The following is a 24,879-nucleotide window of genomic DNA, read 5'->3' as shown; positions in this document are numbered from 1 at the left end:
CTGGCTCAGATCTCCACAAATTGTGGAACAATCAATAATCTCCACTGGTAAAATTAATGATGCAGAGGAAAAACAACTAAGAGAAATCTGAATGTTATTTACAAGGAGTAAAATAACACAAAAGAAGTAAATCAAGACTTTCTTCTTTATGACTTGTTTTGAATATTTGAGCACTAACAAGGAAAACAAATGCAGCCTTTCTTTGCCTAGTCTGTCTTCCATATTGTCCAAGTGTAAATTTTCAACAACAGAGCTTTTAGAAATTCTCCTGCAACTTGAACTTTAACTGATTAGCTCAGATAAATTCTTGACTTAAAAATTAGTGGCCTTTATAAAATAAGTACCTTGTTTTATTTCTGACAATTAAATGTACTTTATAGGACTATTGTGAGAATAATTGATACCAAAGCATTAGATTAAGAATTGGCAAGCTACTTATGACATGACAGCTGGTTTTTATTGGAATGCTACACATTGACCTCTGCCAGCCCCTTCTTTCAAAAGCTCTAAGAGTCAATTGCCTTTGCCTTATAGTTAGCCTTCTCTCTTGGCGGACTATAGTGCATGTTTTCTCAAAGAGTCGAATATGACTGAGCAACTGAAAACACACACACACACACTTGGAGTTAATTCTTGGTAGTTTCTTAGTAACAAGGACCCTCCTCTTCCAAAGGAGAAGTGACTGGACTCTTGATACACAGCTTTTTGAAAAGATTGTAGGCCCTGCATTAGATGCTCCGAGGAAAATATGTTCAGCAATTTCTCTGCCACTGACTGAATTGTGCCCAGCTCTTTTGGTCTGTTACAGAAAAGCCTACAATTAATCTATTTTAAAAGGATTCTTTAGATATAAATGATCAGTCCTAACTTTAACTTTCTATAAACCATGTTTTTTGTTTGCTGTAATCAAACTCCATGAGAATTTATTGTTGGATTATTATATCACAAATCTATGCAAATCTGAGAACATTGTTAACATCTGTTTGTGTATGTACATTTTTAGAATTTCAAATATATATTATACATACATAGTGAAGTCACTCAGTCGTGTCCGACTTTTTGCGACCCCATGGACAGTAGCCAACCAAGCTCCTCTGTCCATGGGATTTTCCAGGCAAGAATACTGGAGTGGGTTGCCATTTCCTTCTCCAGGAGATCTTCCCAACCCAGGGATTGAACCCAGGTCTCCCGCATTGTAGGCAGACCCTTTACCATCTGAGCCACCAGGGGGTATCCATAACTAATCTTCCAAAGCCTGATTTTCTAGAAATCTAATCTAGAAATCTGCTAAAATTTCTCAAGTTTGCCTTCTATTGAACATCTGAATTTTAACATCTTTAACATTGTTTTCCTCCTCAGATGTCCGGCTACTACTTAACAATGATAATCTCCTCAGGGAAGGGGCTGCACAGTACGTATCTTTCTAAATCCACTTTCTTGTTATTGTAATATTGGGTAAACTATGTTGATAATAAACTAGTACCCTGAAAACAGTTTAAAATACTTCAAAATAAAGCAGTTGTTTTATTTTGTTTTTTTTTTTTTAGTTGTTTTTCTCCCCCTTGGAGAAAACATGTTCCCTCCAAACATTATTTCTTTAAAGTTTATTATGTATGGTCTTATTTTTATTTTTGCTCAGATATTTTTTCTCTGCTCAACAGAATTTAATGTTAGCTATTACATTTTCTTCTGTAGTTCTTTTTGTTCATGCTGAATTTTTTTTTATAACTGCCAGTTGTAGAAAGATTAGACTGGTACTAAGTGATGATATTTCTCACATTGCCAAGAATAGCAGATGCTGAGAAAGTACCTTAATAGAGTTAACCAAAGAATAATTACATGATTATTCTATCCAGTCATTGATTTAGAATATCATTTTCATTTTGTCCTTATCCTCAAAAACATTAAATTGGTGGTTGGTTGGTTGATTTTCTTGTCTCTTTTAAATCTTAAACACTGTCTAGCTTTTAGGGCCTCCTGTTCTCTGGCTTTATCACTACTCTGCTTTACTCTTCAGTACAAAGTGCTCTTTTAGTTACTGTCTATCCACCTGGCTCACAGTTCCTTCCTAAAGAGGAAACCAGAGTTGGATAATGACTGGGCAGAGATGGGGTGGGGAGATGGAACAAGTCTTTTTTGATGCAGAGCAACAAATAATTGTTATAAAGGCATTTGGTGTGATACATAATTGGTTTAGATTTTAGCTGTAGAAAATATTTTAAGAACTGCTACTTGGGAAATAATCTTCTGCCCTGTCCAATACTGTTTTTTGTTTTTTTAAAATTCATTTTGGGACCAGATTCTGCAAACCTAAAATTTGCACAGAATCACTATAATTTCTATAATGAATGATACCCCAGTTACATATTCTCTTTCACTGTTCTGTGAACTACCTTCCCCCACCCCCACCCCCATCCCCCACCCACCCCTGCTGTGTCACATGGCATACAGGATTGTAGTTCCCCAACTGGGGATTGAACCCATGCCCCCTGCAGTGGAAGCATGGAGTCCTAATCACTGGACTGCCAGGGAATTCCCTGAACTACCTTTTATACTTACTTATATATAATTGGTTTCTCTCCCTCTTCCTTTTAAAAAAAACAAAACAGTGCGTTTGCCCAGTATAACATGGATCAGTTCACGCCTGTGAAGATAGAAGGATATGAAGATCAGGTAACAGTTATTTCTCTTAGATACACTGTACCTGGAAGGTAGTAGAAATACTGTAAAACAGATGTCTGAAGATAAAATGCTGAGTAGATTCACGTCTTAGCTTTTGTAAATATTCTACATATTAGGAAATTCTTCCTCCCTCTGAAAATAGGAGTTTATTTGAAGAGAGAATTGTCCCTAACAAAAGAACAATGAAAGTAAAAGGAATTAAGTTTTACATAAGCTTTCCAGCTGTCCCTAATTCTCCTTGGTAAGAATAACAGAAGACATTATATTTAATAGGAAAACAAGGATTCCTGTTCAGATACAGGAACAAAGTAAATACATATTCCCCTTTTTTCCCCACAGTTATTAACATTACATGACAGGGCTTTTCAGATTCATTAATGTACAATTCAAAGGTAGTATGGCATCAAATGGCAGATACCTTTTGACAGTCTGAATCCCCTTTGAACCCACAAGTCCAAAGAACTTATCTTAGGAAATAAGTGTATAAATGTGTAAAAATGATTATTTGAATCAAGGTTTATGATAGTGAAAAATTGGGAGCAGTCTAAATGTCCAGTATTAAATTAAGTATCTGTAGGCCAAAATCCTGTGTAACCATTAAAACCTGATAGAAATATTGAACTGGAAATATGTTTATGATATATTAAGCTAAAACATGAAGCAGCAGGTAGTGTTGTGCTAGTTTATTTTTTAAATAAATATGTAAATGAACAATTTTATTAGAATTTGCATCTTAAATTCTGTGAAAGGTACATCTTACTTTATGTGCCATTAAGAAAGTGAAAATACTTGTCAGTTAAATTATGACAGTTTTAAGATGCTGTCACTATAAGATGCATCCCGTTTTATGAAATGTTAAATCATGAGGGGAATGTATGCATCTTAAGACTCAGAAATAAAAGTAATAAGAAAGAAAAGAAATAAAGTAGTATATAGATGTGCATAGAAATTGAAATGTAGGAAAATACATACCAAAATGTTAACTCTCTATGTTGGGATCACAGGATTACTGTAATTTGTTTTGTTTGTTGTTTTTTATTTGTTTTGGTTTATATTTGTGCTTATCTTTTTCAATGAAAATAGATTAATTATAAGTATAAAAGACAAGAAAATACTGGTTTTTACTTTACAAGTATACTTTACAACTTTACAAGTTTACTTTACAAGTATTTACTTTATAAGTATAAAGACAAGAAAAGACAAGAAAAATGATAAATATTTCTTACAGTTGACATTGTATACTTTACTAATAACGGCAGAATTATTGAAATAATAAATAAGGTCTGTTTGCAGATACATAAGAACAGTCCCATATACATGTGGTAGCCAGCTTAAAAATGTGGTCAAAAAGAGATCACATTCTTAGCCACAACAACACATTACCTAGACATAAAAGGAAAATATGGAAAGACATCTGAGTTAATAAAGTAGATGCCATCACTGCATATAATAGGAAATCAGCTGCAGTGGGTTAACATAATACAGATTTTTTGTCACATAAGAAGTCTAGAGGTAATATTTAGGGATGTTATGGCAGCTCCCTCCTGAAGGAGGGTGTGGGAACCCACTCCAGTATTCTTGCCTGGAGAATCCTATGGACAGAAGAGCCTGGTGGGCTGTAGTCCGTATGACCGCACAGAGTTGGACATGACTGAAGCAACTTAGCATGCATGCAGGCACACACGGCGGCTCTGTATCATCAGAGGCCCAAGTTGCTTCTAGCTCTCTATTGTGCCATCCTTATGTATGGTTTTCATTATTGTGGTCTCAAAATAGCTGATCCATCTCTGCGCTCTGAATCCAAGTTTCATGAAGGAAGAAGGAGGAAGGTGCAAGAGGTGCTATTGGCTGTTCCAGGAGCAACTTCCACTGATAAATTATTGCCAGAATGCATATCACTTTATCATTTTGAGAAGTGTTGTCTTTTTAGTTGGACACATTGCCTTGAAAAACCTTTAAGATTCTGTTAGTAAGGAAAAGGGAGACGAATGGATATTGGATAGAAACTAGCAAGAATCTGTCATACAGTTTACTACCCCCACACATCTTAATTGGAGAAATAAATGGAAAATTAAATAGACTTAAATGCCACATTTTGGAAAAAATATAAAAGTTTGTCTGAATAAGAAAAATAATATGGGAAGCTTTTTCAAATAGATTCTATACAATTCCTATGAAAATTGTAATAGACCATATAAAATTATTCTGATCAAGAACAACAACGAAGGTAGATTAATGCCAGCAAACATAAAGACATAAAGAAATGATAGTAGAGCCTTAATCTAAGTACTGTAAAACAGAAAAGGAAATAATTGATTAAATGTGTAAGATTAACCTTAACTTTGATTTCCAAAGCCAGCTATATACCTAGAGTAATTCCAAATGTAGTTTAAAGGTTAACTAATTTTTAAAAAATATTTATTTATTTATTTACTTTTGGCTGTGATGGGTTGTCACTGCTGTGCCAGGGCTTTCTCTGGTTGCAGCAAGTGGGGGCTTCTGTCTAGTTGCGGTGGGCAGGCTTCTTGTTGTGGTGGCTTCTCTTGTTTTGGGGCACAGGCTCTAGGCACTTGGGCTTCAGTAGTTGTGGCACATGGGCTTAGTTGCCCTGAGGCATGTGGGACCTTCCTGGACCAGGGATCGAACCAGTGTCCCCTGCATTGCAAGGTGGATTCTCAACCACTAGACCACTTAGGGAATCCTAAAGGTTAACTAATTTTTTTTTTTAACTAATTTTTAAACATAAAAATTTAGTAGGAAATGACAAAAGATTCATAACTTGAATAATGATGAAACATTTAGCTAGAAAGTATTTTTTACTTCTACAAAATAAAAAGGTTTTAAAAATAAAATTTAAAAGGGAGAAAATATGTATCTTAAACATAATAAAAAGGTTATTCAAGTACCCTAGGATGATGTCAAGAGTTCAGTAGATAAATGAGCAACAAATATGAACCAGCTGAACTCAACTGGAAAATACAAAGCAAACTTTAAAAGTGTTAGATTACCTACTAATAGTAATTAAGGAAGTACAAATTAAAATTTTAATGTGAATGTGTTTGCCTTTGAGTTACAAAAGTTGTAAAATTATAATGAGAAAGCTTTATGAAGGTAAGACTAAGGAAATTGTTTTATGTATGGTTCCTACTATTATAAACAAGGTTTTTTAAAGATAGGTTGGTGATAAGGATAGAAATCTCAAGAGTAGGATTTCTTCTCAAATAATTTTCTTTTTTTAAAGAGACTTTATTTTTAAATAGTAACTGTGTCAGAAGACAAATGTAAGTTAGGGGGAAATATGTGGAATTAAAAACCCAGGCAAAAGGATAATCTCCCTGTAGTTCAACTAGAAAAAGACAAAGATTTGATATAAAAGTGGGCAAAGGTTAGGTACAAATAGTTCACCAAAGTGGAAATACAAAAGACCTCTTTTTTTAAAGGGAAAAGACATGCAGGTTAAGATTTCTACTGCTGATGAGCTTGTAACTTGGTACTACATTCTATGATAGAGGGCAGTGTGTCAGTCTCTATCAGAGTTATGTGTTTACCCTTGACCCAGTTGTCCTGTTTCAGGGAATTTATAGCACAGGTTTGCTTGGCACATGTTCATAACTTGTACATAAAAGGACATTTGTTGCAATATTGTTCATAACAGCAAAAGATTAGAAACTATCCAAGCTATCCATTAATAGGAGACTAGTTGAATAAATTTTGTATATCTATACAATGGAATCATACATAGCTGTAACAAAAAACAAGGAAGTTCCATAAGCACTAATATGGAAAGATTGCCTTAGATACATCAGTACAGTATAGTATTCTAGTTTTTGTTTAAAAGAAAGGGGTAGAGAATTAGAATACACTTGTATTCATTAAAAAAGAAAAGAAACACCAAAAGAATCATCTAAATCAACACCAAAAGAATAAATCAGAAATTGGCAAATTTTTTCTGTAAAGGGTCAGAGAGTAAATATTTCAGCCTTGCAGGAAAGAGTCAGCCTAGACTACTCAGCACTGCTATTGCGGCAGGAAAGCAGCCATAGACAATACAAAAAAAAAAAAAAAAGTGGGGCTGTATTCAACAAACTTTATTTACAAAAACAAATGGCACCTCATACATAGCTTGCCAAAGACAATTCTTGCTCTAAATTAATAAAATCAGTTACCTTCGTGGGGAAGGGGGAATATGTTGGGAATTTGGTGAATGGTAGATGGAGGTGAGAAAAAGATTTCACTTTAATTTTTTTTTCACTTTTGAATCATATGATTGATTGTATTACCTGTTTTAAGTGCTAAGTGTAATGACTGGAAGAAATTCATGAAATATGTGAAAAAGAAATGCAGAAGTATACTTTTAAATTATTATTACAGTTATGTGTGTATGCATAGGTTGTATATTAATTGTATAGATTGTATGTTATAGAAACCAAAATGTGAAGGATATTGTTAGGATGGGAGAAATGTCCGTTTAGAGTTGACTTTACCCCAAAGATCATATTTTTATAAAAATACAGGTTGATTGAAAAATTTATGAAAGAGCAATCTGACTAAATGAAGAGTTAATTGCCTCTAGAATTTTTGTTTGTTTTGTAAAATGTGACAAGAACTGTCTTTTTTTTACAATTGCCTAACTTTGTAATTATTCTTTGGAAGGTCTTAATTACAGAACACGGTGACCTGGGTAATAGCAGATTTTTAGATCCAAGAAACAAAATTTCGTTTAAGTTTGATCACTTACGGAAAGAAGCAAGTGACCCCCAGCCAGAAGAAGCAGACGGAGGTCTAAAGTCTTGGAGAGAATCCTGTGACAGTGCTTTAAGGGCCTATGTGAAAGATCATTATTCCAATGGCTTCTGTACTGTTAAGTATCTGCCTGCTTCATTATTAGAGCTTTATTTCTTATATTTACCTTATCATTTGGAGGCTTTGGCCAGCCACAGACATCTCTTCTTAGTTACAGTCTCTTCTGCATTTTATTCCCTAAATTATTTTTGAAAGGAGTATAAATAGGACATTTTATATGGAAAATTCTTTCTTAAAATCCCAGTGCATAAAAATTTATTTATTTGTAATTTTTTGGCCATGCCACAGTACTTGCAAGATCTTAGTTCTCCCACCAGGGATTGAACCCAGACCACGCCAGGGAAAGCACCAGGTCCTAACCACTGGACCACCAGGGAGTTCCCCAGTGCATAAAAATTTTAAATCTCAATGAATCCTGTTTCACACCTGTCTTATTTAAGAAATGGCCTTACACTCATCAAAAAGAATTTTTTACAAAGCTACTTCTACATAAGTGATTTAATTGGATAGTCAAAACTATTTGAACCAAATAGCTCTTTAGAAATCAAAGGTAATTTTAACTTTCTTTTAATATCTTTTGGTGGGGAAAAAAAGATAAATTTTGGTTCTAACAGTTTTCCCTTTGTAAAATTGTGACATTTTTAAGAAAAATGTTGGTTAGATTATTAATGCATAATGCTGTACATAAATGCTAGTTATCATTATGTTTGTTTTTCTTATTTTTTTGTTTTTAAAAAATAGAAAAAACACAGTATGATAGATAAGCACAGAACTCAATTTTGGAACCTAGTATGGCAAGGAGAGACATGACACACACACTTTTTTAGAAAATTGACTTTTCATTCTTAAATATACTTTCAACTTATCATTTGTTACCTATTCAAAAATTTTCACTACTCATTTCTTAATTTGGAGAGCTTCCACACTGAGTAACCCCACCATGTCCTTTTCTCACTTCTCTTAGCTAAAAAATGAGCTACAGAAGGTATTCTAAGAGTGTCTACTGTTTTATATCCTCAGCTGTCCTGCTTAGTAATTCTTAATTTTATCTCAATAATCCTTGGTATTTTTATGTATGCAGTTGACCCTTGAACAGTGCAGTGATTGGGATAACCAACCTTTGTGCAGTTGAAAATTTGAGTATAATTCATAGGAGACCCTCCATATCCAAGGTCCTTTTATATCCACAGTTCTTCATCCCACCACAGATTCAACCAATGGTGGATTATGTTCAGTTCAGTTCAGTCGCTCAGTCATGTCCGACTCTTTGCGACCCCGTGAATCGCAACACGCCAGGCCTCCCTGTCCATCACCAACTCCCGGAGTTCACCCAGACTCACATCCGTCGAGTCAGTGATGCCATCCAGCCATCTCATCCTCTGTCGTCCCCTTCTCCTCCTACCCCCAATCCCTCCCAGCATCAGAGTCTTTTCCAATGAGTCAACACTTCGCATGAGGTGGCCAAAGTACTGGAGTTTCAGCTTTAGCATCATTCCTTCCAAAGAAATCCCAGGGCTGATGTCCTTCAGAATGGACTGGTTGGATCTCCTTGCAGTCCAAGGGACTCTCGAGAGTCTTCTCCAACACCACAGTTCAAAAGCATCAGTTCTTCAGCACTCAGCTCTCTTCACAGTCCAACTGTCACATCCATACATGACCACAGGAAAAACCATAGCCTTGACTAGACGGACCTTTGTTGGCAAAGTAATGGTGGATTATGTAGCACTTGTAGTATTTACTGTTGAATAGTAGTTCAAACCCATGTTGTTCAAGGATCAGTGGTACTGTGTTCCAAAACTTTCCTGTTGTCCTTAGACAGGCATCTCCTCCCTCACATTTTAATAGGATTAAGAATGACATGAAATCTTTCTATTTCTCTTCTTTCCACACTCAGAAGTCTTTCATGTACTTCCATCTGAGGAAGAAAGATCCATGTTCTTGATTTCATACAGTCCTATCTACTTCAAGATGTCTAATTGTGACTTCATTTTCTCTTCCGATAAATAGTTCTCTTTATCTAGAAATATTTTTATTTCTCCTGTGCTTAAGTAGGGTGGGAGGGAAGACATTTCTTTAGTCAAAATAGTAACTCCTGCAAGTTACTTCTCTTCCTTCTCTTTCCACTTTCCCCTTTCTCCCTTTTCTCTACCTCTCCCTTCCCTCATCTCTCTCTCTCTACTGTACAAGCAAACCAGGGAGCATTCTGCTCCTACTTCTTGACTCTATGAATTTTGACTTCAGTCCCTACTGTACAGAAACTGCTCTCCGAGGTGAACTAATGGTTCCTGAATTACCTGACCCAGTGTCCTTTTTTCTTGGTCCTTGACTTTTGTATGGCATTTCACACTGAGGCCAGTCAGCTACTTCTGAAAATTATCTTTCCCTAGACTGCTATGTCAGTACCTTCTAATTATTCCTTTTTTTAAAGAGTTTCTATTTATTTATTTTTTGGCTACACTGGGTCCTAGTTGTGGTACGCAGGATCTTTAGTTGCGGCATGTGGGATCTGGTTCCCTGACAAAGGATTGGACCCAGGCCCTCTGAATTGGGAGCAGAAGTCTTAGCAAGTGGTCCACCAGGGAAGTCTCCCTATAATTATTCTTATTCTGTCTCTACTTATTTCTTGTCATCCCCCTTACTTTTATAAATGTAGGCATTCCCCATCACTATATTTCTCTTTCTTAAAAACTTATAGTTTATTTAATGTAGGGGAGGTTGTAGAATTTGGTGTCAGACAACCTGTGAATTTGGGTTCTACCTTAGCCACTTTCTGAATGACCTTGGGCAAGAAGCTCTACGAACTTCAATTTTATCATCTAAACATAATAACAATGTGTTTCACTATATTTATTAGAACAAAAGGAAAATAAATATAAAAATGTTTTGTGGACTGTAAAAAAGGCTCTTATTGTTTCTTTTCCTTAGTGATCACATTTTTGTTCATTTGTCCTACACTAAGGAACAGTTGGTGTTTCCACCTCCTAGCTGGACATCTCCATCTGAACTTTCCAATCTGTTAATGACACCAGTCTTTCTCTAGGCATCCAAGCATGGAAATAGTTTGGTACCTTCCTTTCTCTTGCCCTTGATTTGCAATATATTGCCAGAATTTTGACTGTACTTGTGGATCCTTATATTCATTGATAGGACCCTAATTTACTGCCTAAATTAATTCTGTGGCCTCCTAACTTTGAACTTTTCTCAGGTTTTACCCTGTATGCCAATATTGATTATTCTCCCAAAATAACAGTTCTGGTCATGTTGTTTTGGTTTCTGTCCACTGCATGTAGAATAAAGTCCAGTCTTCTTACCTTACATCTACTACCACATGACTTAAGTCTAATCCTGTATTATCTCCCACAATTCCACTTCATACACATCCTCTGACCTGACGGAACTAATTACCATTTACTCATTCGTGGATCAGCCCTCTGTTTCCTCCCTGAACTGCTTATTCATCTTTATTCTCCATCTCTCCTTATCACAGTCTTATCTGTCTTGTAAGGCCCATTCTAACTGGTACCTCTCTTGTACCCTAAACCAGGAATAGTATTTCCTTCTGTATTCATTGTACCACTGTCTGCCCTAGACCTTAACATGTGGTTTGTGTTCCTATTCCATGAATTCTTGTGAGTATGTAAGCTCATCCTGTTTGATTCTTCATCTCCCCCAAGGATTTAGCATATTGCTTTTGTATAGTATTTGTTGTTTAAATATGTTTTCAAGAATCTAACTTCTTTTTTTTTTAATAATAGGTTTATGCTAAAACTATAGATGGGCAACAGACCATTATTGCATGTATTGAAAGCCACCAGTTTCAGCCTAAAAACTTCTGGTAAGAAAGCAGATATTCTCCTCTTTTTTAATCTATATGTTTATATAGAAAGGAAACCAAACCAGCAGATGAGACTTGATTTCCTAATCTAACTAGATTAGAGTAAGTTATTTGTTCCCTACCGCAGAGTGAGGCATTTGCATGTGATCATTTAGATTTCTTTTAATTCTAAGATTTTATAATTTATCTTTTAAATGTTGCTGTTACATTGAGTGAAAATAAGTGATTAATAAAGTACCCTGTGGAAAGTCTGAGTTTTACTTGGGTTTGTTTAATAATATTTGAGTTATTGCATAACTCAGTGGCCTATCCATGTGTTTGTGGAAAAGCTTCCCATGAGCAGAATAGGCGTGGTTTTCTACTCCAAGATAAAAAGAATGAAAAGTGAAAGTCAAATAACTTAGGGAAAGCTTATGATTAGGCCACTGGATACAAAACTTACATTTGAGTGGATAGAGCCTTGGATTTATCAAACTCGAAATGACTTGTTTCTGTTTTTCTTCTTTCCCGAATTCTCTGCCTCAGTGTCAGACCACCTCTTTCTTACTGCTAATTCCACGGTTGTGTGTGTGTTTTCATAGGAATGGTCGCTGGAGATCAGAATGGAAGTTCACCATCACACCACCTACAGCCCAGGTGGTTGGAGTACTTAAGATTCAGGTGAGATCCCAGTATGTTAATAGGCCAGGTTAAAACATCACATCTTTAAAACAAACATGCAAGTTGATATTTGCTCTGACATTAGAAATAAGGAACAACTATTTGTAGATGCAAAGGGAGCTAGATGGTAAATAGAAACAGAGGTCTCCTTCCCGGGGAAGTACTGTGGTTAAACAGAGCTCTTCTGGGTTGATAAAGGACAGTCATGTGACATGTACTGCTTGCTTGTTATTTTTCTCTTTCAAAAATAACCTAAGATCTTCCCAGGAATTATCAAATAGCAGTTCTAGAAAAGAAGAAAATAACTAGTTATTAAGAAATGACTATATAGCAGCTACTGTAACTTACTTAGAGTCTTTTAAAGCTTATTTAAATGTCTACATATATTTGCTAACTCTTAGCTCTGAAGAAAGCTTCATAAATGGACTTATTTTATTTATTTACATTTATAGTTACGATAGGTTTTCAACCAAATAAATAAAACAGGAATAGAGAGAATGGCCAAGTGTGATTAACCAAGCAGAGTAGAGTTCTAATGCTGGTGTCGGGACATGCCACCAGGTGAATAAGGAGCTTATTACCTCATTTGATACCTAGCTAGATTGAAGTCTTCTGATCGTAACAAATTTGACTTTCAGAATTCATGGTGATTTAATTCTTGAGCCCAACTAACTATAAAGTCAGATTAAATAGTTACTGATAACTAAGAAAGTCAATACCTAATTTAGCTGTATTACAACTCTTGCTTTAATAACAGTTAGCAAGAGTTGCCTTTTTTAATGGTATAATTTAATCAAAACATACATGGTAGATGTCATCTATAACCACTTTTTTCGTACGTACCTATTACTTCCTGCTACAAGTAGCTGCACCTCTCTTCTTGGGAGATTTTCCTAACTGCAGGAGCACGCCCAACTCAGCTAAGGCAAGCTGGAAGTGTTACCTCTGCAGCTCTGGCACAGCCCTTAGTGCCATTCAAAAGTTGTCGGGAAATATGCCAGCTTCTTCACCCCTCAGGTGGGACAGCTCTAAAGCATGTTCTGCATAGTCTTCCAAAATCCAGTGCTTGGCAGCTGTAATGTGCTCATTAGTGCACCTGATACTTCCTTGCCTTCTGTATCTCACTTCCTTACTAGTGCTTCCTGAGACTACCCGAAATAAACTATTAACTCTCAGATCTTTACCCTGGGGTCTGCTGCTGGGGGAACCCAACCTAAGATAATATATTGTTCTATATCTGTTGACTATGTCTATGCTCTAGACTTCTTGTAAGTATGGCATCAGCATTATTAACCTGGCAGCTTACTATAAATTTATACAAGGAAATTTATTTTCCTTCTAGAAGGAAATAACTTGTGTTTCAGTTTTGCCAAGGCAAACTTGTAAACTAAGAGCACACATCACAGAAGTTTCTGATGAAACTTTTACAGTAGGACCCAGTACCCAGACCTGATTTAAACCATTTTTTTTTCTTTTTCTTTAATGAATGAGTCTGTGCATTTTATTGTATTTATTTTTTGGCCACACTGTGCCACAGGTGGGACTTAGTTCCCTGACCAGGGATCGAACCCATGCCCCCTGTACTAGGAACGTAGAGTCTTAACCACTGGACCACCAGGCAAGTCCAGGACTTCATCTATGCCTTTTAACCATGGGCTCTCTGATCATACTTTGAGGAAAGGCTTATTACTTCATTTGTGTCTTTTAAAAATCAGAGTGAGAGTTATGTGGACATGTCATTAGGATATTTAACCCTTGGTTATTCTATAAGCAAAAGGATAGCTCCAGGAAGACAATTTCTAAGGATTTAAGTGGATGATAGTCATGTTGACATTTTTATTAGCAGATGAAACCTAGAAAAGGTTTTGTTAATTTTGGTGACTGTGACTGAACCTGTCTTGTAAATTGCTAAAACTTCCCGAGCCATACATCTAGTTGAATTGTTAGTCTGTCTCTTGGATAACCCTCTTTCTTGCTAATTGTTATAATAATCGTAGTATCCACTTTGCCTTACATCCTCAGGACTGCCTTTAAAAAAAAAAAAAAAACTTTTAATTTTATATTGGAGTATAGCTGATTAACAGTGTTGTGATAGTTTCAGGTGTACAGCTCAAGGGGACTCAGCCATACATATACATGTATCCATTCCCCCGCAAACTCCCCTTCCATCCAGGCTGCCACATAACACTGAGCAGAGTTCCCTGTGCTATACAGTAGGTTCAGGACTGCTTTTGTCTTACGTATTTTTGTAGCCTGATTTACCAATAGAATATTTGTTTTTCAATCCTGTCTTTAATCCTCAGTTTCCTGCACCTGGTCAGATCTGCTTAATCAAAACTGATGATATTATATATGGAGAGATGTGTAAAAGATTAGGACCCATTAAAATTTCTTGGTTTTCACAGAGAAAAACTAATGTTTAATGACTTTAATACTTTTCAGAGCATAATCTTATTTATAATCTTTCTATTCACAATGCCGAGCACAGTGTCTGGAATGCAGTAAGCACATAGTAAATGTTTATTAACTAATAATCAGTTTTTCCTGCTAAGTAAAGAGAATTCTTAAATTTAAGTGTTCTGTGAATTTTAAGCACCATTATAAATTACCATTGGCCATATTAATTGTTTGCTCAGAGTTGGTGAGATTGCGGGTGGCTGAAGGCATGGATTTGTGCTCTAAGCAGTAAGTTTCTATGTGCTCTAAGCACTTACATTTCTTAACTTTCTCACACAGGTTCACTATTATGAAGATGGCAATGTTCAGTTGGTTAGTCATAAAGATGTACAGGATTCAGTAACTGTTTCGGTGAGTGTGGAATATTTAATATATGTCTCACTTGTGTCTTGTTTCTCTTTTAAAAAATTAGATCTTTTGATCCTGAGTACTGATTCTGCCACTAGAAATGGAGGTTGTTTTCATTGCTTTGATTTTGGCAGCTTTTTTTTTAAGAACTTTATAAAAGACTTTTTTTTTTTTAATTTTTATTGAGTATAGTTGATTTACAATGTTGTGTTCAGGTATATAGCAAAGTTATTCATATACACACACACACACACATATATATATATATACACACACACACACACACACACACCCCTACATATATTCTTTTTTAGATTCTTTTCCATTATAGGTTATTAAAAGATATTGAGTACAATTCCTTGTGCTACTCAGTAAGTCCTTATTTTTGGCAGCTTATAATTGTTAGTATATAACCAACCAGTTTTGTTGATTAGTTGATGATAGTTCACAGACTTTGACTGAGAATAGTGATAATGGTTTTAGAATATTTATGCTGCTTTTTCTTTCTCTCTTGTGAGATTTGCTCAAGGACAGTAGTATCTTCAATTGATAAATACCAGGAGGAAGGAAAGTTTGCCAAACTAAACCCTATAGGATTTATCATTCATACATTCATATCATTAGAGAAACTGAACATTTTTAGGAATGTTCAATAATAGTATTGTGCACTATATCTGGAAAGAAGGGACATAATTTTTCGTGCATTTATAGTACTTAATATTCCTAGAAATTACTGAGCGCTCTCCAATAGCTTTTATGTGTGTTATATCTATCTACCTTAGTAGAAATTAAAATTGAGGAGTATTAAAAATATGTATTTTTTAATTTAAAAATAACAGGGATTTCCCTCATACTCCAGTGGTTAAGACTCCATGCTTCCACTGCAGGAGGCCTGGGTTCAATCCCTTGTTGGTGAATTGAGATCCCTGGTGTGGCCAAAAAAAATCTAAAGCAAAATATAGCATTAACAAACCCATTACTTCTTAACTTTACTTTCATGAAAAACAGCTGTATGTTTCTGGGTTAAAGTTAGTGAAAAGAATATAATTTACATTTTCACAAAGTGTGTAATGTCTAAACTAATAAAAGACAGCTGGATATGTGCTTCACACATTAGCCCTCAAAAAGTAATGAAGTCGTCACACATTATATACCTTCTATGAAACTACATGCACAGAAACTATATGAAAGTAAAAACAGCAAGTAACTATGTCTTAGTATTATTATGAATAAAACGTAGTTTTGACTCTTTTGAAAGAATCTTGGGGCGTGGCCCTAGACATTAAATCTCACCCTCTCTAATTCTGTTTACTTAAAATTGCTAAAGGAAGAGTGACATTAAATTCATTTTGTACCCAAACCATGTAAAGCAAAATGTGATTAGTTGTCTCAACATCATAAGTAGCTAATAGAGGAGCCTATGAACTTAGAAGATATGATTGATATGTCTGAGGTCATTGTTTATATCATCTTAAACCAGAGATATTGTCAAGGCATAAAAATTTCAAGACATTGTGTTGTCTTTGGGGTATACTGTGGTAGATTGGAAAGAAATTGGGTTGTTTTGATGAGGACCTAGATTTGGATCCCATCTTTATGATTCAAAGGCTGTATAATTTTGGTCATTATTTGAAAGAATTCTGTCTTCTTATCTGCAAAATGGAGGTGGCAATAATAACATCTATTTCACAGGGTTGTTTTGAAAATCAAAGAAGATAATGTGCACAGGAAAACTTGAAAAACTAAATTGTTATACAAATGTTAGTTAAGATAGACTTACTCTTTAGTATCTTTTTTATTCACTGCTTATTGAATTTTATTCACTGCTTAAGATTTTTTAAAATTCTTATTTTTCCCTCCATTAGAATGAAGCCCAGACTGCCAAGGAGTTTATTAAAATCATAGAACATGCAGAAAATGAGTATCAGGTAAGATAACTTGAAACTGTTATTTATAGATCTATATAGATTTTGCTTTTAACACATTTTGTTATACTTTTCTATCCTTTGAACATAAATATACATAATTATTCAGTGATACTAAGTATGGAGACTTTGCAGACCTTGCAACTTTGCATTCTGCTTACAGTCAAGGTTTTGGCATTGGAAGATACTGCAGATATATCTCCATTACCCCAAAGTAGAGCATCTCTATGAAACCTTTCCAAGGCCAAATGGTGTAAAGTGGAGAAGCAGTTACCTTAGAACACATCTTGCTATCAGATGTACAGAATGATTGAGATACTCCTCAGATCCTCAGACACAGTTCACAGCTCTGGCTTGCTTGATGCTGAGATGCTGAGTGTAGTTCCCAAGGAAGGAGCTTGGTGGGGCCACTGTTACTGCTCAGGGTGCACCCTGTCCCTGTAATAGCCTCACTGCCAAACAAATGCTGAACACTTTTTTTTTTGCTTTGGTAAAAGCAAAGTGAAAGTGGTAGTCGCTCAGTTGTGACCGACTCTGTGACCTCATGGACTACAGCCTGCCAGGCTCCTTTGTCCATGGAATTCTCCAGGCAAGAATACTGGAGTGGGTTGCCATTCCCTTTTCCAGGGGATCTTTCTAACCCAGGGATTGAACCCAGGTCTCCTTCATTGCAGGCAGATTTGCTACCTCTCTACCATCTGAGCTACCAGGGAAGCAATGTACAGCAAACTTTGGAAAAGCAGGGGATTACCTGTATAGCCCTAGTTTTAGAAATAATACAGGTGGGCTTCTTAACCTGCTTCAGAGATTGGAGAGGTGCTCACTAGAAATCTTCCAGCCTGTAAGTCCTTAGGGGACTCAAGCATGCCCTTTCACTACATCTAGTTTCTGTTCAACTTATTTTCAATTATCTTTTGCAGACAGCAATTAGTGAAAACTATCAAACAATGTCAGACACCACATTCAAAGCCTTGCGCCGGCAACTTCCTGTTACCCGCACCAAAGTCGACTGGAACAAGATACTCAGCTACAAGATTGGCAAAGAAATGCAGAATGCTTAAAGGCTGAATGTAGGATTCTTCAGTACATGGAAAGAAAGGATTCAACATGTGGTCATATGATAAATAAGTGATTTATAAACAAGAGTGATATTTTGCTAGGGCTTTCAAAAGTTAACAGGTTTTCTAGCCTAATGGAATACTGTTGAACTTAGAGCATTGTCTTGATTCTTTTGTGTTTTCTGCCTTGTAATTTTGTTTTCACTATATCTACTTGTAAATCTTTTTTTTTTTTAATTCTGCCACATTTAATGATGGAGAGAGATATCTACCCTGGAGTCATTTTACTGTTTAGAAAATTTTCCTAGCCATGAAGCCCTGTTACTGACATAGACAGGTAATATATTCAGTACTTTTCCACCCCATCCTTCAAAGTACTTCTGGTGTTCAGTGGTTTTTACTGATTGACCAACAGCTAAAGAGGCTATGCTGCAAACTGTAGCTGAATGAAAGACACATTCATCCTTCTCCCTCTAGTTGCTTTGATCATCGTTTATAACATCTCATAACTGTAGTTTCATATGTTTGGATTGGGGCTTTTCAGGTTCATTTTGGAGGCCAAGGAAGTTTTCTGGAAATTCCATCATAGCCAACTTCTCTGGGGAAGTTGTTTTTAAATCCAAAGACTTGAACCACATTCCCTACATGAACATGTTTGCTTTTTTCCCTTTCCCTCATTGTCTCCTTCCCACCTACTACCATTATAGTTATAGACATGTGCATTTTTAGAAGAGTGTTATCCATTTTTATTACTGTTTTTTTAATATTCGAAAACTGCTGACATACTAGGGGTATAGTAGAGTATAAAACTTGAAGAAATGCAGATGTTGAAGGAATAATAGGTATCTTGTGCTTTAATACTTTGTGGCAGGATTGTACTATAAGTGAATGAATCAAACAACTATGTTAATCACAAACAAAAAACTAAAACTGAACCAAAGTGAAAAGGATAACTTTCAGGCAGTATCTTTCTATTGTAACCTGTTATTTAAGGGAATACTAGTGATTTGTTCTAACTAGGATGTAATACTTACTCCAAATTACTCTTCCTCAGTCCTGCCTGCCAACTCAAGTATAACTGTGATATAGCAACCCTTCCCAGGTTTATTGGCAGGTACAGGTGTGATCTCAGAATACACAGGTGACATAGATATGATATGACAACTGGTAATGGTGGATTCATTTACATTGTTTACACTTCTATGACCAGGCCTTAAGGGAAGGTCAGTTTTTTAAAAACCAAGTAGTGTCTTCCTCCAAACACACGTCAAAAAAGAAGGGTGTTTATGTTTCGGCTTTGTTTTTGCTGAGTAATACAGTCAAGCAAGAGTTTATTTTTAAGTGACCTGTTGATTTGTGTAAGCATTTTTGTTTATTTCAAATAAAATATATTTGTATTACTTGTCATTCATACTATCCATCCATACTACACTATCCTCTGTATCAGGTAGTCCAATAGAAATACACCTGTTTTGTTCTTAAATTGTCTGAGTCTCTCCTTTTTGAGCCATCTCTTCAGCCTTTGTTCTCAGGGTAAGATGTGGAATTGCTCTTATTTGATGAGAATGTTCAGGGTTTCAACTATTGTAGATTCAGTGACTATCCAAAGACCAGCTTGCTTTTTTGTGTGTGTGTGGCCATGACTTGAGAACCTTGGTTCCCCAACCAGGAACTGAACCTGTGCCTCCTGTGTTGGGAACAAGCAGTCTTAACCACTGGACCACCAGAGAAGTCCCCTCCCCCTCCTTTTTAAGTTTTAGGAATTTCTCTATGGATCATACTGCTTTACCATCACTGGCTACTGGTGGTTTCAAAGGTTTTATTTAGGGTTTTCCATTTGTCAGAAAAGTCTAGTTATCTTCTGTACTTGTCATTCAGAAAGCAAGGCCCAAGTAGTTATAGTTACCAGGTTGTTCAGTTTCTCAGTTGTGTCCAGACTCTTTGCGACCCCATGGACTGCACCATGCCAGGCTTCCCTGTCCTTCATTGTCTCCTGGAGTTTGATCAAATTCATATCTATTGAATAAGTGATGCTATCCCACCATCTCATCCTCTGTTGTCCCCTTCTCCTCCTGCTTTCAATCTCTCCCAGCATCAAGGTCTTTGCCAGTGAGTCGTCTCTTTGCATCAGGTGGCCAAAGGATTGGAGCTTCAGCTATATTCAGGGTTGATTTCCTTTATGATTGACTGGTTTGATCTTCTTGCTGTCCAAGGGACTCTCAAGAGTTTTCCAGCATCACAGTTCGAAAGCATTAATTCTTCAGCGCTCAGCCTTCTTTATGGTCCAACTCTCACATCCGTACATGACTACTGGAAAAACCATAGCTTTTGTCTATACGGACCTTTGTCAACAAAGTGATGTCTCTGCTTTTTAATATGCTGTCTAGGTTTGCCATAGTTTTTAGAAGTGAAAGAATCCCTGTACCATGAACATGGGTACTGTTTCACATCAACTGTAAAGGCTGCTTTCCTTCCTCATGAGTCTGACTTACAGACATATGGGAAGGACTTTTATCCTGTTTCCCAGTTGATCTAAGCCCTCAGAGGAGTTTCAGTGCTTCATCTTCCATTCTTGGCTAGTTCACATTCCCACCCTTTTGAGGGACATTGCTACCCTATGTCCTTGTAGTACAGATTCAAGCATTCTAGCCTTTGCCTTTAACTTACTAACCCCATCAGCCTGCCTCATTGATTTCCTTAGCTCATACAGTTTTGTAAAGACTTAATTTCTTGGCCATCTAAAGTCCTTGGTTTCTTGTATAATTGGGCAGAAGTCAACCCTCCTTGCCAAGCCCTACAGAGACTTCCTTAACTCCTTCAGCAGAATATTTGCTTGAATTGTGACTCTTATCACACTGCTGAAATCAGCCTATCCTAGGACAATGGTTTCCCAGCCAAAAGGAGTTTCCTCTGAGGCCTCACTCCCATAGTTGAAATTACACTACTGAAGACTCTCATTTGTGCCTGGGTGGTTGTGCTTCTGTTAGTTGGCCTAGTTCTAGTGCCTCTTCTGTTTTATAATCTAGAATGTTGACACTAGATTCATCTTGGTTCATGAGATACATAGCAAGCCTTGGCACATTCTCTCCAAACTCACAAAAGACATACAATTTGAATGCCAATGTAAGAATTTATAATTTAAATATAACTACCAAGCCACTTCTTAGAAAGTCAAAGAAAGAAAAGACTGGTATATATAGAAAACTGGCTGCTGCTGCTAAATCACGTCAGTCTTGTCCGACTCTCTGCGATCCACCATGCTCTCCCATCCCTGGGATTCTCCAGGCAAGAACACTGGAGTGGGTTGCCATTTCCTTCCCCAATGCATGAAAGTGAAAGTGAAGTCACTCAGTCGTGTCCGACCCTCAGCGACCCCACAGACTGCAGCCCACCAGGCTCCTCCGTCCATGGGATTTTCCAGGCAAGAGTACTGGAGTGGGGTGCCATTGCCTTCTCCCATACAATAACCTGAGCTAACTAAAATTCTCCCTTGAACAAAGTATATGTTAAAAAACAGTAGGGGACTCCCAGGCAGTCCAGCTGTTGGGACTCCTCACTGCCATTGCCGGGGGCATGCATGGGTTCATTCCCTGGTTGGGAAACTAAGATCCTGTAAGCTGCATAGCACAGCCCAAAACAAAATAGAGTTGATCTAAGCCCTCTGAGAGCAGAAACCAAATGTATCCAAAAGCATTCTGTTATGAGTGTTAATCCTCATTTACTGTGGTTATGTTCTGTAAAATTGCCAGCAAACATTGAATTAGCCCATATTGAAACATTGCTCCAGAGTTAGGTTCCTGCATGCTTCTCAATATTTTTGTCAATAGATCAATACACAATCTTCATTTATATATTTTTTTAATTTATTTATTTTTAATATATTTTTATTTAAATCACTATTTAATATTCATTTTTTGTTCTTTAACATTGAACTCATAGCTGACAGCACTATAACTGACGCCTAAGTTAACAACGCTTATCTAACATGGGAATTTTCTCTATAAGGGACATCAGTCTTAGGAACACTAGACAGCATTTCAGCACTACATAGGTTTGGGGGCCATTTTAAGCAGTAACCAAAAAAAAAAAAAAAAAAGCAGACAAAATGGGACCACAAAATAGACCACAAAAAGGATTTTTATTACATGAGCTGAAAGCATGAAGGACATGGCCTTGTTCTACTTCATCTGGGAACGGGCACATTGGTCAACTCAAGATTTCTCTTTTTGCCACTCTGTACATCCATGGATGACTACAAAAGTCCTGCAAGTGTTGATTTGGGGGTTACTGATTTTAGTGAGTAGGTAAATTTGCAAATCTGCAGATAATGAGGATTAACTCTATCTGCCACAGCCATTCCTTTGGTCAACAGTAGGCGGACCAATTAAAGCATTTCAGTCAGTTTTAGCGCTGTTGCCTTGGGGAGTACAGTCTTAGTGGAAAACATAAAGTTAGAGACAATTCAAAACTGAATTGTAGACTCCAAGTAACTATGGAGTAATGAGAATTATGAGAAAAAAAAAAGGTTCTTAACATTCTTCTCCAAAGTAGTTACCTTAGAAGGCTCTAGGTTTGTTCCAGTAATGTCCTTGGCCAGAGTTAACTTTCAGATTGCCTTCAGTGCTATGGGGTCACAAAGAGTCAGACAGGACTGAAACAGCTTAGTATGCACGTACGCAAAATCCACCTGATTGGGCTTCCCAAGTGGCACTAGTGAAGAACCTGCCTGCTGGTGCAGAAGACGCAGGAGACCCAGTTTTGTTCCCTGGGTGGGAAGATACCCTGGAGGAGGGCATGGCAACCCACTCTACAGCCCATAGGGTTAGAAAGAGTCAGATACAACTGAGAGACTCAGTGCACACACAAAATCAACCTTATTACTTAATAGATTTTTCTAAATACAGAAGGACTTTGGGAGGAAAGTGAGACCTGAGCTAGTTGTGAAAGGTAGAAAGACCATTCTAGGCATCTAGACAGCCACATGTGAAAATAACTCCTAGGGAAAGAGGAGAGTGAAAAGGCTGGCTTAAAACTCAACATTCAAAAAAGTAATACCATGGCATCCAGTCCTATCACTTCAAGGCAAATAGATGGGGAAACAATGGAAACAGTGAGACTTAATTTGGGGGGCTCCAAAATCACTGCAGATGGTGACTGCAGCCGTGAAATTAAAAGACGCTTACTCCTTGGAAGAAAAGCTATGACCAAACTAGACAGCATATTAAAAAGCAGAGATATTACTTTGCCAACAAAGGTCCGTCTAGTCAAAGCTATGGTTTAGCCAGTAGTCAGGTATGGATGTGAGAGTTGGACTATAAAAGCTGAGCACCGAAGAACTGATGCTTTTGAACTGTGGTGTTGGAGAAGTCTATTGAGAGTCCCTTGGACAGCAAGGAGATCCAACCAGTCAAAGGAAATGAGTCCTGAATATTCATTGAAAAGACTGATGCTGAAGCTGAAACTCCAATACTTTGGCCACCTGATGTGAAGAACTGACTCATTGGAAAAGACCCTGATGCGGGGAAAGAGTGAAGGCAGGAGGAGAAGGGGATGACAGAGGATGAGATGATTGGATGGCATCACCGACTCAATGGACATGAGTTTGAGCAAGCTCCAGGAGTTGGTGTTAGACAGGCAAGCCTGGCGTGCTGCAGTCCATGGGGTCACACACAGTCAGACACGACTGAGTGACTGAACTGAGCCAAACTAAGGGAAGTGAATTTTTCCAGATGAAACTGGTTTAGAGAGGTTCCCTTGTCACAAAAGCCACATAAGATCACATTTTCACCCATGTTTTTACTATAGCTATTTGTGTATGTTTTGAGAACTTCCAGGAAACAGGTATGATTCGAGAAGGGGGAGGTTATGTATCCAGGAATAATGGAGGCTTAGATTTCTGATCAGAATACAGCCAGATGTTCAGTTTGGGTATGGTGGGTGGTAGGTTTTTGAAGTGGTTAAGTAATAGTGTAGTTCTGAGTAGTTCACTAATACTCAGGCCTCACTGGATAATTGGGGGAGAAAAAAGATAAAATCTTTGGCCACATTCCTAGTTTTTCCCTCCACTTTGCATAAGCAATTTCTAAGAACATATTCCCCTGTTCTGTTCTCCCCCTCTCCCTGTAGCTTTGGTTCCCACTGACACTGAATTTCCTGTTGCTAAAGCCTGTTTTTCTTGGCTTTAGTTGGTTGTTGGCCTCAAAAGGTACAGGGGTAGCCCAGCTGGAGCATGACCTGGGTTCTGAGCATTCTTCACACTAGGTTAGATAGTGTGTGGCCTCCTACAGGGAATTACTTTGGAGAACACCACCACCTTGGATATATTGGGAACCGGTATTTTTGTTTAAAGATTTTTTAAATGTAACTTTTATGATCTTTGTCCATCCTAGTCAGTGTGTTTTTGTTACTCCAGTTGTTAAGTAGATGATGAGGCTTTTTTTAGGTTTGTTGTACCCCCACCCCCTTTAGTTTGTCTTAACTATCCGTCTTCCGAAGCTTCTTTTATTAATACTTCTCTTCCTGATACCGATGCTGTAGCTATTAACCATTTATTGCCTAACCTAACAGTCTCTTGCTCTCCAGAAGCTAATATTTTGATGACTGGGGCAACCCTTAGCTAAACACTAGTAACAGTTAAGAGTAATACAGCCTGGGGTGCATTAAGTGCCCAAATATGTGGCTTAAGGCTAGGGATCGCCAGCCTTTCCACATAACGAAGCCTTTGTGACAGAAAAAGTAATGAACTGTTCGTCCCGGCAAAGCTCCTTGTTCCTCCCTCCCACGGGTACACACCTTTATCAGAGACACTCGGTCTTCCCCCAAACTTCTTGGCTCTTACGCATTCCTCCCAGCGTCTGCGAGCCGGAGAAGGGAAAATGGGGGAGGGGGGCGTGCCTATTGCTTCCGTACTTGCCTATGTCCCAGGCTGTCTGGGGGAGGTGTTGGATGAGCTGCCCCAGTCCAGCTGCAGCCGACCCAGGTCCCAGTCCCTGCCCTTTGCTCCCCTGCTTTTCAATAAGTCGCGAAGCCCTGGGAGATGGGCGTGGGAGTTGTCCAAACTGAGGCTATGAAGTCCTCCCGGACTGTTCAGGGGGCCCCAGGCGATAGCCAC

General features: G+C 37.4%; 1 protein-coding gene across 1 annotated transcript in view; it reads left to right on the top strand.

Moving 5' to 3' along the window:
- Positions 1 to 19,251, top strand: part of CAPZA1 (capping actin protein of muscle Z-line subunit alpha 1) — a 44,272-nt gene extending 25,021 nt beyond the window's left edge. The window contains exons 3-10 of the mRNA XM_061410799.1: positions 1,360 to 1,411; positions 2,610 to 2,673; positions 7,336 to 7,542; positions 11,241 to 11,320; positions 11,902 to 11,980; positions 14,717 to 14,788; positions 16,651 to 16,713; positions 17,631 to 19,251. Coding sequence (XP_061266783.1) covers positions 1,360 to 1,411; positions 2,610 to 2,673; positions 7,336 to 7,542; positions 11,241 to 11,320; positions 11,902 to 11,980; positions 14,717 to 14,788; positions 16,651 to 16,713; positions 17,631 to 17,771 — 758 coding nt within the window. The 3' untranslated portion in view covers positions 17,772 to 19,251. The remainder of the gene's footprint in view (positions 1 to 1,359; positions 1,412 to 2,609; positions 2,674 to 7,335; positions 7,543 to 11,240; positions 11,321 to 11,901; positions 11,981 to 14,716; positions 14,789 to 16,650; positions 16,714 to 17,630) is intronic.
- Positions 19,252 to 24,879: the final 5,628 nt, after the last annotated feature.

The sequence above is a fragment of the Bos javanicus genome, chromosome 3, assembly GCF_032452875.1.
Source record: "Bos javanicus breed banteng chromosome 3, ARS-OSU_banteng_1.0, whole genome shotgun sequence".
In the NCBI taxonomy this organism is placed as follows: domain Eukaryota; kingdom Metazoa; phylum Chordata; class Mammalia; order Artiodactyla; family Bovidae; genus Bos; species Bos javanicus.
This window is presented reverse-complemented; position numbering and strand designations above follow the sequence as displayed.